At 36.9% G+C, this 16,705-nt stretch overlaps 1 protein-coding gene across 1 annotated transcript in view; it reads left to right on the top strand.

The window, feature by feature from the left end:
- The first annotated feature begins 915 nt into the window (after positions 1-915).
- HPRT1 (hypoxanthine phosphoribosyltransferase 1) overlaps positions 916-16,705 on the top strand; it is a 19,586-nt gene continuing 3,796 nt past the window's right edge. Inside the window, exons 1-7 of the mRNA XM_085325549.1 lie at positions 916-990; positions 1,974-2,080; positions 3,578-3,761; positions 9,350-9,415; positions 10,508-10,525; positions 12,853-12,935; positions 15,607-15,653. Of these exons, the coding sequence (XP_085181675.1) occupies positions 931-990; positions 1,974-2,080; positions 3,578-3,761; positions 9,350-9,415; positions 10,508-10,525; positions 12,853-12,935; positions 15,607-15,653 (565 nt within the window). The 5' untranslated portion in view covers positions 916-930. The remainder of the gene's footprint in view (positions 991-1,973; positions 2,081-3,577; positions 3,762-9,349; positions 9,416-10,507; positions 10,526-12,852; positions 12,936-15,606; positions 15,654-16,705) is intronic.

Here is a 16,705-nt window from a genome sequence, read left to right as displayed (position 1 = left end):
CCCGGCGGGACCCGCGCCCCGAGCGCCTCCGTTCGCCGCCGCGGGCGGCAGCGCGGGGCCCGCGGCGCCCTCCCCGAGTCACCTTGAGGGGGGCCCGGCCTGCGCCGCCGCCGCGCCCGCCGCGCCGCGGCTTCTCTTCCCAGCTATTCTAATTTATTTCTTATTATTTTTTACCTCGCGACTTGTCCTGAGCGTGCCGCGGGAAGTGCCCCCCCCCCGGGCGGGTAACGTGAGGCGGCGTTTTCCCCAATTAGGGGAAATTATTTCTCGAGCGGATTTGAAGCAAAAACACGGTTATGAGAGCCAGGGCTGCTCCTTCAGAAATTAACGCGGAATAACTTCCCATCAGGAATCAAAGCAACGCGATATAACTTCCTATTCCCCTCCGCGCGTGGCGTGCGGGAACGTGCTATTTTGTGCAGTAAAACCCGGGAGTGCTGTGTAAGAAGCTTAGGGTGTATTTCTGGAGGAAGAACATTCTGGGGCTATTTATTTTTCCTCATAAATGCACTCTGCTGAGGATGTTACCTGTTCATTTTTATTATTTTTTTTTAAGCCCATGCCTGGGGTTCACAAGCGGCCGCAGCAGTTTGAAATGCCTGTTGGTGCCTTCTGCTTTAGAGCTGCGCCGGCCGTACGGTTGCCGCTGTAGATGTGTGCAGCCCCTTTTCCAAGAAAGAAATAATAATTATTATGTGCAAAGCGCGTAGGAAAGGCCCATTCCTTACCAAGYGCAGCGAGCAAGGTTTATTAGATACCTTAATTACGGGGCCGGATCATAGGAAAATTCCATACCTTTGGGAAGGACCTGCCTGCCTGTGTGAAATCATAGCTTGCCCTGGATTGCAGGGACCCAGCTCTGGGGCTGGTGCACAGGCAGGTCACACAGCATCAGTTTTGGATGAGGGGTGTTTCTGGCTTCCCTGTGAAATGCTCATTGCAGGTTACACAGCAAAAAAGCATCTAAACAGTTGGCTGGTTGCAGGCCAGGTAAGTGCTTCCTTGGGTGCTGAAATGAGACTGTTCAGCAAGGGCAGCGATAGCCAAAATGGGTCCTTAAAATTTCTACCCTAGTGAGTTGTAGCTTCAATTTTCCCCCTGCAATTCTTGACTTCTCTTAATACATACAAGTGTTCAGCTACATAACCAAAAAATGAAATGAGTAAAAACTAATTGCAGTTTTCAAATTGCAGCTAGGTTAAGGTTCAGGGAAACCTATTCTTAATGCTGTTTTGACAATATACCCTAAACCTCAGCAGTATTTGCTATAATTATCTACATATGCTGATCTTTTGTCCAAATTAATATACACTTGCTAATATTGCAAGTTGTTTCATACAGGGAATTTGCCCATGTGGAACAGATTGCTGAAGCAGGGCTTTAATTTCTGATTCTGAAAGATTTTGAACTTCCATGGTTTCCAGATTGTGGTCTGAGAAGCCTTGGTTCATGAGAGCATAACTTGTCATGTTAATATAGCTGTCTTGTCTTGGGTTGAAAACTGGCACCTGTGTTCTGTTGTGATTTCGTGTTGTGGAGATCTGGAAGATGTGCATGTTAAAAGGACTGTTTGCTTAGCTGCAGAGGCAGGTTTTGCATTACACTTACAGGAATCAAAGCTATTTAAAAGCTCCTTGATTCTTCAGGAAGTAGAGATTCATCAAGGTGTAGTAGTTTCATTTTTTGCTCTCTAGTGGAGGAAAATGTTGTTAGAACCTCAAATAATTTCCTCTCCATCCTGTAGTGGACAACAGCCCRTGTAGTATTTGAAACAACTCTTGTGAAACATAAGATTTTGTTAGTATAAACACTGTGTTCAGTGTCACTGATGCTTTTATAAAGAGGAAGGTAAGGTGATCTAGACAAGTGTAATGTATTTGATAGCTTATTGAACGAAGTAAGGACTTGAACAGCTTTTCTCATCGCAGACTTGTATAGAACTTTGTAGAAATCTCACTTTATTTCCTTTTCAGATCAGCGATGATGAACAAGGTTACGACCTGGACTTGTTTTGCATACCTAAACATTATGCAGATGATTTGGAAAAGGTCTATATTCCTCATGGGCTCATCATGGACAGGTTTGTTTGACTTCAGACATGTCGTACACTGCTCCAGCTGATTCCATGACACTGGAAAAAAATGATCTTCCAGGAACAGTTTTGCTGCCTAGTGACCACCTAAATAGATTGATTACTTTTAATTAGAGACTAAGATGTGGAAGTGCTAATTAACTCTTTCTTGTATGGCTTCTAAGAGTTTGTACATTTGCTGTCCTACTATTGTTCGAAATTTGTCATAGTTCTCGAGTGTTTGTGGTACATAGCAATATATGACTTTCTTTACAATGTTTCTTTGATGTTTTACCATCTTTAAATCTAATTAGAGCACATTGAATTAGTTTAGTCTGAAAATAGTTATAGTCTTGAATTTCCTTAGGATAGCAATAAAAGTAAATTATTAAGCTTGCCTTCTTTGACTTTTTCATGTTAGTATAGTTGACAAGTAATATCCAACATTCTCCTACTTTCTAGGAAACACGTTAGTCTTTGCAAATACCAGTCTGTCACTACTTTGGTCACTGAAATCTGTTATTTGCTCTCAGAGTTTCATCTCATACCATTAGAAGTAGGTACAAAAGCCTATAAGGCATTTTTTGGTTCTCTTTTTGTTTGATAGTTACCCTAATTCCTCTTAACAGAGTGAAAACAAATTCAGTAGAGGAGTTTTGGAGACACAGGACAATTAAAAAGTGGTTCTGAGTAGATCTTTCTGGAGATCTTGCAAATGGGAAGGCATCTAGATTTTGCATGGTGCTGTTTGATTAGAATAAAAAACAGTTTATAGGAATGTTTATTGTAAGTATTGTAAAACCTTTGTCCATGTATAGAAAAAATGGACAAAGTGTGGTTACTAAGTAATGTGATGCAAAGTTATAATTTGCTGTGAGAAACTTATTGTTGGCTGATACACAGTAAGCATATACCATGTTTTCTAAAATAAATTGCAAGATAAATTTAGAAACAATGATTGCAGAAAAACAGTGCAGTGTTTTCTTGCTTTGTTTTACAGGTATCATATTTTGGAGTTAAGTTTCTGGCATTCTAGCATTTGCCAACATTCTAGCTTGGCAAAAACACAGAGCTCTAGTTTTAAATTTGAAAAATGTCTTGCTTCTTCTCAGTTAGTTAAGGGCTACTATCCTTTTGGTTGTATTAGTTTGCATTGCATTGTGCCTGGAAACCAGATCTATCTTTTGGAGGGAAAAAAACACCTTTAAGCGTTCCATATCTGAGAGTAAAACAGCTTCAGTGTGTTAGATTTGCTTTGGCTGAATGTGACATATGAAAACAAGGGAGTTTGGCAGTGTTACTGTTAGATTAACCTTGAAAAGCAAAACTTTGTTGACCAGTAACAAGTAAAATTAACTGAAGTGGTAGGCAAATATTTCAGAGGAAGATGTGTTTCCAAGCTTGGTGCCTATGTTTACTGCTGTCGTGCACAATACAAAATATGACTGCTCCTAGTAAGCAAATTAAATGTGTTACAGCAGCTGACTTTTTCTTGTTTTTGTACAGGACGGAAAGACTGGCACGAGAGATTATGAAGGGCATGGGAGGACATCACATTGTAGCTCTCTGTGTACTCAAGGGTGGCTATAAGTTTTTTGCTGATTTATTAGACTACATCAAAGCACTGAACAGAAACAGTGACAAATCAATCCCCATGACTGTAGACTTCATTAGGTTGAAGAGTTACTGTGTAAGTATATCTGCAATGCTGTGCAATTTTTATATAAAATTAACTAACTTAAAGTTATTGAGAGAGATGGCATAATATTGTTACTGCCTCAATGTGCTAATATTATACAAATAATTAAGTGAATTAAGAGGATGGGGGAAGGATAATTATGAAAAGTAGTCACAAGTTAATTTGTTGTTTGTCTGTCTGTTTTCTTTCAGACCTTGTTCTCCTTCTCAGCCCAGTAAAACCCTTTTCTAGAGCAAAGAGATYCTTTCCATGGCCTTTACTTACTTAGCAATTTACTCGCTGGCCACTACCCAAAGTCTGAAACTGTTGTTCTAGAATAATACAGAAGGTTCTCCTGCAGATTTTTTCTAGGAGATTTTATATGGCTTAGACATCATTTATTGGATAGGAAGACTTGCAAACTGCAGAAACAGATATACCTGAGTTCCCTACCTTATCTTTTGTTTGGCTAAACCAAATACTGAATAATATGACAGATGGTTTTGGCCTTGAAGAAATACTAAACCAATAAAACCAGATTTATGATTAGTGGCCATGGAATACAGTGCTGACTTTTAGAGACTAGACGTAGGTTGCTTTGGCTTTATGTTTTTGGAAAATAATTAATTTTCATTCTAAACAGAATGATTTAACTTTACAGGGAAATGGGGCATTCAGTAGCACAAGGAAATGTATAATTTTCTGTAAAGGAAGCATGAGGCTATGTTGGGCAGGCTGAAAGAAGAGGTAGATGTATTTAAGTACTATATACTTCCTGACTTAGTCAAAGCCTGGTTGTGTGTTTTCGAAACAGTCAGGAGATATTTTGGATTTATTCCATAAAACTATCTGTAGTGTGGAAATAATTACGTTTTGTTTGTTTGTTTGTTTCACTTTATAGTGTTGAAATGAACTGTTTCACAAAATTGTGCTGTTAAATCTGTGTCTCAGCAACTTTGTATTCCAATTAGCAGTTTAAATTATTTGTCTCAGTTGTGGAGGAGTGCCTAGTCCAGTGGAAAAAAATGGAGATTACTAAATTGGAAGTTCAACTTCATCATTCATTTCATCAAACCATGAAACCAAAGATAAAGTTATTTGCAAGAGTTAGTTTTGACTATAGAGAGACTTTATAAATTCAGATATTGCTGCTGAGTGATGTGTTAAAATTTTCCTTTAAAGCATGGCTCAAAATTGGGTAGGATTTGCTCTAGTCTGTTTGTACAGAGAGCAGTCCTGATCCCCCAAAGTACATACTCAGCTGACCATTCAGGAGTTACCTGGAAACCATGTTCACATTTGCTGAACATGAGGCAGCAGCTGGTTTAGCTACACTCTCTAAAGGGAAGGCAAGGTTGGGCAGAAAGGGGCACACCACACTTTTGTTGCAACTCATAAGGCACTCTCCGTACACGTGCACCCTGTTTAAAAATAATGGGCAAGAGCTGCTTGACATTCTTGCTTTCTGCTCYGCCCCAAAGGATTCTGGCTCCTTCTGCTAGTCCATTTAATGACTAAGCCATCACATATACACATATASTTGTGTATATATTCTGCCTGTAAAAGCCACAAATAGAAACCTGAATGTCTGTCTTACAGAATAAAATGTTAAAGAGTAGGAAATGGTGACTCCCACCACTTTTGGTCAGGAAACTTTTTATCTTCTGCTTTCTTGCAGGAACATTTTCAATTAACTTATTTGGCTTATTTAAATAACAACATAAAGCTATACCTTCTCACCACCATTGCTCTTTCCACCTCCCAGCTAACTTGGAAAAAAAAACACTTGGAAAATCTTGAAAAATTGCTTTGTTAAAAAGCAAGGCTGCCTTACATAGTGTGTTTTCTGTATTCATCTTTCTATGGACRTGCTTACATTTATTTCTTTACTGCTGCTTTTCATGTTTATTACTCCCCAAAACTGTGGTGTCTTGGTATTAACAGAAGAGTAAGCAGGAAAGTAAGTCTTACGGAAATTAAAGGCCTGTTTTACTGACACTTTTGTAGTAATAAGGAATAAGTAATAAATGGAGAGAAATACAGAGAAATTTAGACAGTAAGCTGTATAAGCAGAATATTTTCCTTGAGGTGTTGGCTTCAGGGTTTTTGGTTTTGTCAGCCAATTATACAAAAGAATGTTTTCTTGTTCTAGATGAGTGAGGCGCTCGTGTTACCTGATGCCTCCACTAGTACAATATTTACGAACATTTCATTTCTGTTCACTCTTTAGTGGTTATTAATATCCAGACTTAATGTTTGTTAGATTATGTAATGTGATGGACTGGATAAGATAGTTCTAACATGAACGTGTGTGTAACTGAATGGGTTTCCCATTATTAATGGTATTGGCACTCAAAATCCTCTCTAGCTTTCAGCTGAGATTCTCAGCATCCTTTTAAATGAAGGAATCCACATTATAATGATGGGAAAACTCACAAAACGTAATGAATTTTGAAAGTAGAGCTACCTCTTTTGTCATTGTCTTTGAATACAAGTACTAGATCATGTTGACTGCCTTTAGAAACTGGGTAAAAAAGAGGTTAAAAATACCATGGTCACATTAAAAAAAAAGCAGCTGAACTTTTGCAATGATTCTAAAATTGATGTTCTGTTCTTACTTCAAATTATCATTTAATATTTACAAGTGTATGGGTTTTGCGTGTTGGAATGCAACGTTCATACTGTGACTGCACCCAAAAATGATCCTCTAAGATAACTGAGATGATCAAGCTGTGAGTAAACTTTGCTTATACCTCTTGCTTCTGGAGTCCATACCCATGAATTTTAATGATCATCTGTTAGGAAATGAAAAGAGAGCAATTGTGAACAAAACCGGAGCTCTGTATTCTTGACAGGCAGTTTATTTTGTACGTGCTGGAAGAATTGTATATCACCAGTCTGCTGCGTTTAAGTTTGGAAATGAGCAAAAGTTGCTTGTGTAGTCAGGAAGGGCAGCCAAAAGACGATGGGTGTGTTGCACTGTCATTCAGGGAAACGGGGCTTTTTGGTGGAGTACTGCTGCTTGGAGGTAAAATCTAGCTATGCTGGTCAATACAGTATTCTGAAAGATCTCGTGATAGCCATGCCTTACTGCAAATACTGTAAGGAATTTAAAATATCTTTTTAAAAAGTGATTTCAGAGCTACTTGTCAGGGGTCACCATCTTGTAAAGCATTATCGTTTTTCAGCAATGACAACAGGGGGGCCGTGAAAAGAGATCTAAACAACAAATCTCTTATGTGTTAAAACGTGAAGCATTAAGGTCTTAACAGTACCGAAATCAGAAACAATGCTCCTTAAGATAATTAAAGCATTGCTTAATTATTAAACAGAGTTCTTTCCAGTGGAATCTAGTTACAGCCAGCGTTGGAAATTCTTGTAACTGTTTTTTATCCTTTAATTGTTCAGGAATTTAGTACATATGCAGGAATGCCCGCCAGTGAAGATCTATGCTTTGTATTAATATGTGCGGTAATTCTTACCGTTGTTGGTGGGAAGGAGCAGGATAGCTTTTGTAGGTTGGATTGTTCTCTGTTGATCATCATACTTTAATATGCATAAGCCAAAGGTTTACAGTAATCTACAATTTGTGGTATTCATGTTTGAGTAGTGTGTTGCTCTGTATCCAAACAGATCATTAGCACCCTGATCTTACGTATGTACTGAGTGCCAGCCTGCCATTTATGTGCATAAGTTTAAAGCAAAAATATCTGTAACATCTTTCTTGATCATTCTTTTGTAAAGAATGATGCTTTTTACATCCTTTCATGCAGAGGATGAAATCCATGTTGGTATAGAAATAGATAAAAGAGAAACCTGTAATATAAATGAGTATAAGTTTAAAGAAGAAGCTGTCATTTAAGATAATTTTAAGATAGGGTGAACACAGGAAATGCACTTTAGCATTATGAATGCAGTGCTTAACTGAATCACATTTTTGTGGTTAATCTAACCAGTATCTCAAGTGTTCAGTAGCAGCCTGCGTGTCTACTGGGTCAAGCAGTGACAAGTCATTTTGGACATCCGTTTTTTGGATTGTTTCAACAGAGTGATGTTGTCACTGTTCAGTTAGTTGCTGTTTGCAAGGTTACAGAAGCATTGAAAAGGTGAATGTTCCTAAAAAATGAATGTTGCTTGTAGTAATGGAATATAGCATTTCAGTGCAGCTTTGCAGTGGTATAACTAAAACTACTGTTTTATTTTAAAATACATGGGGTAAAACCGAAAGGATATAATAATAACATTTTGTTGTTGTTGTGTCATAGAAATCTTAAATGGCAAATACCCATTAGACTTCTCACCTGCTTTTATATACCTAGAGCTGTCACTGCTTTTTTATGGAGAACATCCAAGAATGTTCACATCACGCTCAAAAGGGTTTTAATACATTTTCTCTTTAGTATCATCCCAGGATGCCTTGTTGTATACTCAGTGTGTGTCTAAATAATTTGTTTTCCCTTTTTTGTGATAACATTTTTAGTTCTTGCCTACAGTTCGTATAGCGTGGATATCAGTCTTCATGCGGCTGTAAAAACAGGAAGTTGCATGTGCCTGTCTCTCTGTTCCCTTGTGGTCTCCTCTCTATTTTATCTACCATTTCTGGTTTTGGGAAGGAACTGCTGTTTAGCTCTGTGTCTGTAGAATTAGGCAATGTGAGCTTGGGCTTTAAGGTGCATCAACCAGGTAAATAATGCAGGTTTTCTGAAAGGAAGATATGTGGCAAGAGAATAAGGTTTTATATGTGATATTAACTTTTGCCTAGAATGATTAAGTTGTAGGATTGTGCCATCTCATCTCTAAGTAGCATAATAATTAATCTAATGCATCTAATATGAACTATGAGATCCCTTCGAGGTTTAAAATCAGTTGAATGCTTTTAAATTAACTGTACGGATTTAGCTATGAGGCACTCCCAGCAGTTCTTTAAATTTTCTTACATAATAATTCATTGACGTTTGTATCAAAGTTTTATTTTACTGAAGCAAAATGATGTTGTAGTGATAGGATTGCATACCTAGGTTGTAGTTTAGTTACTGTAGTAACTAGTGTGATCATTATTGATATTTGTTTTAAAGCAGGCAAACCTTGACTTTTCTGGCCATTTTGTAGCTTATATTTCTGATTATTAATGGATGCCTTGACTGCTGGCTATTTTTGTTACTGTTATGATTGCCTATTTTTATTCAAAGAGTAAGGCTTTGTAAAGCATTGATGTGCAAGTTGCCTGCTATATAGTAGCTTGGAAACTGAAGCACTTCTTTCCTTATTTCCCTATCTTTAGTGAAATGTAGCAGGTCATAATATCTTTTTATATATGTGTGTGTGTGTGTGTGTATCTGCAGTGGTCACAGATGAAAGTGCCTGTGTTTATGCAGATCTCTTGACAAACAATCTTTCATCCAAAATAACGTCTTTAAACTTGATTACTTGTAATTTTTTAATGAATAGAGAGATTCTCACTGGTGCTGTGTTTCTGAAGGCATGAAGTTCTTTCTCCCTGATGTTCACTGATTATATACTTTGCAGTTTTGATCATCAGTGAAAAAAAAGTTATTTTAATTACAGTAATGCTAATGCTCCTCCTCCTCTTTTCTTATTAGAATGATCAGTCAACTGGAGATATAAAAGTCATTGGTGGGGATGACCTTTCAACCTTGACCGGAAAGGTATGGCTCTTTGTATGTTTTTAAAAAAAACAAAAATAGCCAAAAAACCCTAAAGAACACAAATAACTTTATGGTTTTAAGGCTGCTCTTTTACCATGTGGAGATTATATGGAGTTTAAAAAAATGAAAACTGAAGAATTTTGCTATCAGGCAATTATTTAAAAGGAAGGTCTAACTTAGGAATGTCCACTTTATACTCAGTGGGTGGATAAGCCTCATCAGAGCCATCAGTTTAGTTTGAATTTGCAAAATAACTATTCACTGTCTTAAATATCAGCAAGTTTTAGGAGATCTGTTTTTCTACAGTGCTTCAAAAGAGTAAACTTGTGTGGATTGTTGTCTACAAATTTTACCTGTAAAAGTGAGTGGCTTTATTTATTTATTTGTATTGATGCTCCACTAGAGTAGTGAAGGGAATTCATGCTGCCTAGACAGGTAACTTGCAGGCCTTAGTTAGGAACTGAGGTTCCTGTTAAAAGGCAATGAAGAGAGAAGGAAAGTAAGAGAATGTAAATTGGGAATCTGCTTTTCTCCATTGAATGCACAGAGAGTATTGAGCTAGACATCTACTATTAGAACAAGAAAGCCTCTTGTTCTGACATAACATAATACTTTTCCCCTAATTACACATAAGCAATCTTTGAGGCATATGTATCATATTTCAATCTTACATATTGAAGATATATTGCATGGCAATACATGGCAGAACTGTACATGTCTTTGTAGTGTGACACTGCAATAACAGGCTCTACCTTACAAGGATATGAATTGTGTAGACTCCGTTGTGGTGTGTTTTTGCATAGATCTATAATTCTTCAAGTCTGAATGGTTTAAAGACCGGTTTGTAGTTAGCCTGAGATACAGAGGAGAATGTCATTGCCAATTAATTGTTACTAGAACACCGGAAATACTAACCAAGTAGAATGTGCTATTACATGTGTGAACATATGTAAATGATGGTAAATGATGAGCGTTTACCTGCATTGGAAATTTAATTAAGTAATAAGTTACAGAAAATAACATGTCTAAGAAATGGCATATTCTCTAAACACTAATGGATTTTTCTTATCTTTTTTTTTTTCTTCCCACCAGAATGTTCTAATTGTAGAAGTAAGTATTATGTTTCGCTTTGTGGTTTTAATGTGTGACTTATGAAATAGTTCGAATAGATGTTATTCTTAAACCAGAAAACCTCTTCTTTCTGGAGGCCTTGAAATCTGATTCCAGGTGTGAGCATTGGAAGTGGTTTCTGAATTTGAAATGATCTGTGTTCCTACATTTAGTAAAACCCAAAACTGAATTCTTTAATTGCGTTCAACTGTACCAAATGTAACAAGGTTTATCAATTTAAAATGGTTTACTATTTGCATTTGCTTTCAGTTTTCTGTGATTATGTCAATTCTAGTATGCTGTGAATTTTTTTTTAATAATTTGAGCAAAGTAAAATCAAGCATATTAAGTTCTGGATTTATAAAGGCAGGCTGGGAAATTCAACTGCAGGGGTAGAAAAGCTTCCTATTAGGAATATCTTTAAATACGTGAAACACAGAGCTAAGCCCAGTGTCCCTGCATATAATTTGCTTACACAGAGAATGCTAATTCCTAATTAGCATTATGCTATTGCTAAATTCCTATTCCTCTAGCTTGTCATGGTTCTTTGGACGTTATCAGGTACAGTGCACTTCTGTTTGGTTTTTCTAGTAGACATTTTTGCTTAATTTGTGCTTTAATACCTCTTTTTTGATGGACAGTGTTGCTTATGTTTAGTAAGTATTACTTTTTCAAAGCATGTTCTGGAGTAAGATTTCTGGTCTCAGGATAGGGAAGCAGAGGCAGGAAACCGGAAAAAATGGACTTGCAATTTAATAATGTCCTAAGGCTTCAAATAATGGAAATAAATTTGTTCTTAAGCTGAGAAACGATTCTGGTAGCTGATTCTGCAAGCAAAAGGGAGTCATGCTTCCTTTTGTCATCGAGTGTGTTTTTATGCATGTCTTTTTTTAATTTGAGAAGGTTATCTTATTCCCCAGGAAACACCTTCAGTTCTAAAACTCCTACCAAAGCATATGTGTACAGCAGTCAGCTGTGTGACCAGTGGTGTCCTTTGAGGTGTATTTTGCTTCAGACAGACAGATGCATTTAATTAAGTATCTACTCCATTTCAGATGAATGTATGTCCTTAAAGTCACAGAGAGCTAAATAGGTTAGTTTTTCATCTGTCCAGTGAATCATCTACTCAGTGACACATCTTACACATTGTCTAATATGAACCCTTTTACAAACCACCATTTTAACTGTCAAACAATAAAAATGCATGTTTACTGTAGCTTTAATATCTTGTGCACCAGGGTGCTGGGATTTTCCATATGGCATCCCTTTGAAAAATCTCAAGCGAATGGGGATTCACGCCAATAAACAGAAAATCAAACAGTACCAAGACCACTAGTACAGGTTTTATTTTGGTTTTATGTAAACCAAATTTAATGTAACTATTTGTTATTTATACTAAATTTATTTTTTTGTGTCTGTCTGTCTTTATCTTTGCTTGAGTTTATAGCCATGACTAGAAGCATTAACTGTTAAAGATGATATAGCTGACAGGTGTTTTGTTGAATTATTTTATTTTATTTTAATTGTGAGTCATGGGAAGATAACCTGAAGCAAGGGCATTACTGCTTCGGAGTTATCCAGTTCATCGCTTTCCATATTGAAGGCCATGATTTCAGGCCAGGGAGGCCTGTCCCTCTAAACATCCTGTGATTATTTCAGTTCAGATGAGGAGACTCAGTAATTCTGATGCTTCAGTCTTAATCTGTATATTATTTTTTCCTGCTTCTATGTGCAGTGGATGAGACTAAGATGGTGTGTCAAGCTTCATTTTACTATATTTGAACATAGACTTCAGAACTGCACCAAGCTATTGCCAGTGCAGTTTTTTTGGCCACTTTTTGGGTCCATGGATCTGTAATGTAAATTGCATTACTTTTTCTTTAATTGTATTAATGGATTAATTCTAATTATTTTCTCTTTTCTTACTTTCCTTTTCTTTCTGTCATATACATCTGTCTGTGTAACTGGACTCAATTGCAAGACTAATGTTATTTGTATAATATTACAATTAAACTTTTTTCATCTAATATCTGCCACCAGCACAAGCCATAAAATCTCCACGAGGAGCTGAGAAGGCCATAGTTCAGTACTGTTTTCAAAACTGTTGTTCCCTACAGCAATTAAATTGTTGTTAAAATGTTTGATCACTTTGGTGGGCATAGACACATCAGCGTGATACGGTCTTTTTATCTCATGTATATTTGATTATGAACAGTATTTTAGCATATTCTCATGTTATTACCATTGAAAAATGTCTTTGATAAGAACCTGAAAATGCTACTCTGACAGGTTTAACATCGTTTCTTACATGAGATTTTTATTTTCAGGATATAATTGATACTGGTAAAACAATGAAAACATTGCTGTCTCTACTTAAGCAGTACAATCCAAAGATGGTGAAAGTAGCCAGGTAACATTTTAATTATGAGTATTTCACCTTAAGAATGACATAGTGTGGAAAAAATAGTATGGAATACATTTCCATACAGCAGAAGCGGGAGGGAATATTTCTGTAGGAGTCATATATGACATGATCTGTTGGAGTTCAATATTTTGCTTAAACTCCAAGAGCACTTTTGCTTGTTATGAAAATACGTGTTCATTTAGGCTGGCAGAAACAATATTCTGTTCTTTCCAGTCCTATTGCTGGAAGGATYTTTATGTTCAGAAAGGATAGTTTGTGCATATTTGGTACATCTCTTGCCATGTCATATTATGGTAAGGTTTGTGGGGTTTCTCTTATGTGTGTGTCTCTTTTTTTTTCCTTTTTTTCTTTCTTTCTTTTATTTATTTATTTTGCATGTTAACATGGTAATACAAAGTTCCTTCTCGGCTATAAACTTAAATTTATCATTGAAGTCCAGCTTAGGTTTAGAAGTATAAAGAATAATTTAAATCTTTTTGGGGAAAAAAATATGACTTCATGTTGGTGAAGGCATTTTCAAATTTCTTCAAATTACTTCATATAGACTTTCTTCCTAGCAACTGGGGTAAGAAAAATATCAGTGACTGTCTTTTTTATGTAGCATCTATCTGAACATTTTTATTTGTCAGTTCTGTATACAGCAGTTGTGTACCTGTGCAAAGGAGATCTTTATTGGTCTGCCTTGCTGGATTTAATCATAGAATTAAACTAATATGTACTCTCACGTTACTGTTTGTGTAATRTACGTAGTGTAGCTGGGCTTTAGAGGTCATGCTATGAGAGTCACCAGCCATATGGTCTTCCAGGCTTTTCTACTTAGTTATATCTTCTAATCAAATACTTTCAAAACACTTTTTTAATTAAAAAATTTAGAACTAATAAGAAACATAGAAGATAATTTTATACAATTAACCAATATCAACATTCCTCCTACTTTCTAAGTTTCACGGTGCTATGCTGTAGTTGTGTATTTTGCAATAAAAGCATAATGATTGCTGGGGATTAGAGATAAACCAGAGTGGGGTATAATATCTAATCAGTTGTGTTGCCATAACAATACCAAAACAGTCGTTAGAGGTACTAGAACAGCTCTTCTTGCTGATAATCTGGTGCTGACCTGCTGAAGGTGAAATAGTTTAGGATTTCTCCCTGGCCTCATAAATGTGCCAAATTTTAAATGTTTGTCATTGAAAAGTGCACTATCGTAGCAGTGTACCTCCTGAGCAGAATATAGTATGAACAAAGTCCAGTTTCCTATTTTTTAAACCTGTTGCACTAATTTAGGTCTGTCAAAGACCTGAACAAAGTAAGTGTGATCATTGTAGACAGTCTTAAATATAAAAAGATGTTCTTAGTTACTTCACTTGCCTTGCTTTTTTTTCCATTTTCTTTCTCTGACAAATGATGCAATTGTAGCAGGGTGATGCCAATTAATGCTGACATGATTTGTGGTTTGTTATATCAAAGCCTACATATTCGAAGTTTGATCAAAGCCTGATATTAAAAAATTAAATCTTCCTGATAAAAGTTTCTGAATGTCTAAAACTGAAACTGTGAACTTGACAAATGCCCCCCCGACCCTGAGTGATGATCTGGCAGGGAAGGAGGTCTGTGCTTATGCAGAGTTGTGCTAGCACAGCTACTCATGGCTAGTTCTGAACGCATTAATATCGTTTTCTAGATGAAGAAACTCTGTTATCAGGAGAACATCTGCATTGACAGTACCAGATTCTCCTCCCTGCCCCCATTAAAAAGACAGGATAATCTTAGTAGTTTACAGGGGAAAAACACTAATGGAAGTACCTTAATCAGGGTACATCCTGTCAGTCTCTGAAATTTAAGCAATAGAGACCTCTTCCCTTAAACAGATGGCTATCTGTGAATACGGAGCAGCTCAAGCTGTCTTTACATTTAGCCGTCAACCACCTTCTCTTTCCTCCCCAAATCTCCCTGCCTCAAAGGCAAATGTCAGGCATGAAGGTAGAAATGCTCAGTTGAATGAGTGAGTCAAAGTAAACTGGTGAGGCATTTCTTCTTAGTAAAGCATCCCCAACTGTACATCTCCATGTTTTCTACTTCTCTGTTAATTCTGGGAAAGTGGAACTGGTGTAATGCTTTTATCACTTTATCCTCAAAACTACTTACATTTTATTTGTGGGGGTAATGAATACTGCCAGTGAAAAAACAGTTGAGGACATATTGCCCAAGTGCAGCTGAGGATGCTTTAACCAGCTGAACTTCTGTTTCATAATACTCATGTTTTTGAAACAACTTTGTTGGCCTGGACAGGTCCCAAGTTGTCACCTAGAAACTAAAGTGGTTGTACCTTACGTTTCTAAACACACACAGAACCTCATTAAGTCACTTTTCACGATGGAAGTCCATCCAGAGCAGTATTTCTTAGTCTCTTTCTCACAGACCTGTTAGTTATTCTTAGACTGTAAACTGTTTGTGATTTAAGGACATCTCGATTCTATCATTATAACCAGCTGCAGCTGCAAATAAAATAGTATGTTTAAGATGTGCATGCATAATCAAGCTTTCAATTGTACATGTTCAATCTCACTGAAGGCCAAATTCAGCATGTCTTTAAAGTCTTAAATCTTTGTCCTGCTGCTTTTCTGTGTTTCAATTTTACATTGGTTTTATTTGACAGTTTGTTGGTAAAAAGAACTCCTCGAAGTGTGGGATATCGACCAGACTGTAAGTGACTTTTTGTCAATCGTCATCATTAATTTTTAAAAGTATGTCAGTGCAGTGTCTGTTGTTTGATCAAAGTCCAAGAATGTTCCAAATGAGTTTTCACTAATGATTCTTGATTGATTTTTTTTCTGTTATTTAGAGGATTTATATATTTTGAATATATTTTGACAGAGTTAATATAGATTTGGTCCTTTTTTTTTGGGGGGGGGTAATATATTTTACAATATAAAAAGGAAACTTTGATATTTTGGTCCAGGTTAATCCCTTTTTCTGGTGGAAATTCTCCCAATGTGCAGGTAGTCAAATACTTTTAGTGAGCGCAATTTGCTGAATTCACCTTTTAATACTTTTGGGAGTGATTCAGAGGCCTAAACATAGCTGCCTAATGTCATTGGGATGCCTCCAGGTATCTAAGATGGACAGAACAAGCAGCAGGGTTAACAGTTTTTTTTGTGTGTGTGTGTGGAAGGGTGTCTAAAATGACATTGAAACAGTTATTAAGTATCTGAATTACTCCCTTCTTGTCTTCTCCTGTCTGTCCCAAGGCTTTAAAGAAAGGGATAGCATCCAGAGCAGACAGTTCTACGAGTGACAGCTGCTCTTGGCTTGGCAAGAGCTGTGTGATTTGTCCCTGTCCCAGAGACCTGAATTCCTATTAACCTCAACTGTGAACTTTCAGTGAGGAAGTGGAGTAAATTTAGCAGCAGAATCACATCTTCTTTCTGCTCTTTTTTTGAGGTTGTACAATTCTTAAACTCAAATTTCCAGATGCCTTAAAAGCTTAATTCAGGTGCTCCCCTCAGTTAAGGATGCCCCTCTTTCTTGAGATCTTTTYATCGGCTTAGCAGCATTAATGGATCTGCCTTCTGAGCCCCTCCAAGCAGATGGTTTGTTATGCCGTCTGCCCACAGCAACAACCTGTTTAGGACAGAACATGTGATCTCCAAAAGTGAGAGATGGTGAAGCATTTATGGCTGAGCCTATCTTTTGTCCCCTAACCCAGGAAGGCAAAGTAGCCTCTAAACATCACTTTTTTTTTTTTTTTTTTTTTT

The sequence above is a fragment of the Rhea americana genome, unplaced genomic scaffold (assembly GCF_003343005.1).
Source record: "Rhea americana isolate MKP2758 unplaced genomic scaffold, rheAme1 scaffold_98, whole genome shotgun sequence".
In the NCBI taxonomy this organism is placed as follows: Eukaryota; Metazoa; Chordata; class Aves; order Rheiformes; family Rheidae; genus Rhea; species Rhea americana.
Note: the sequence above shows the minus strand (reverse complement) of the source record. Positions and strands in the feature narration are given on the sequence as shown.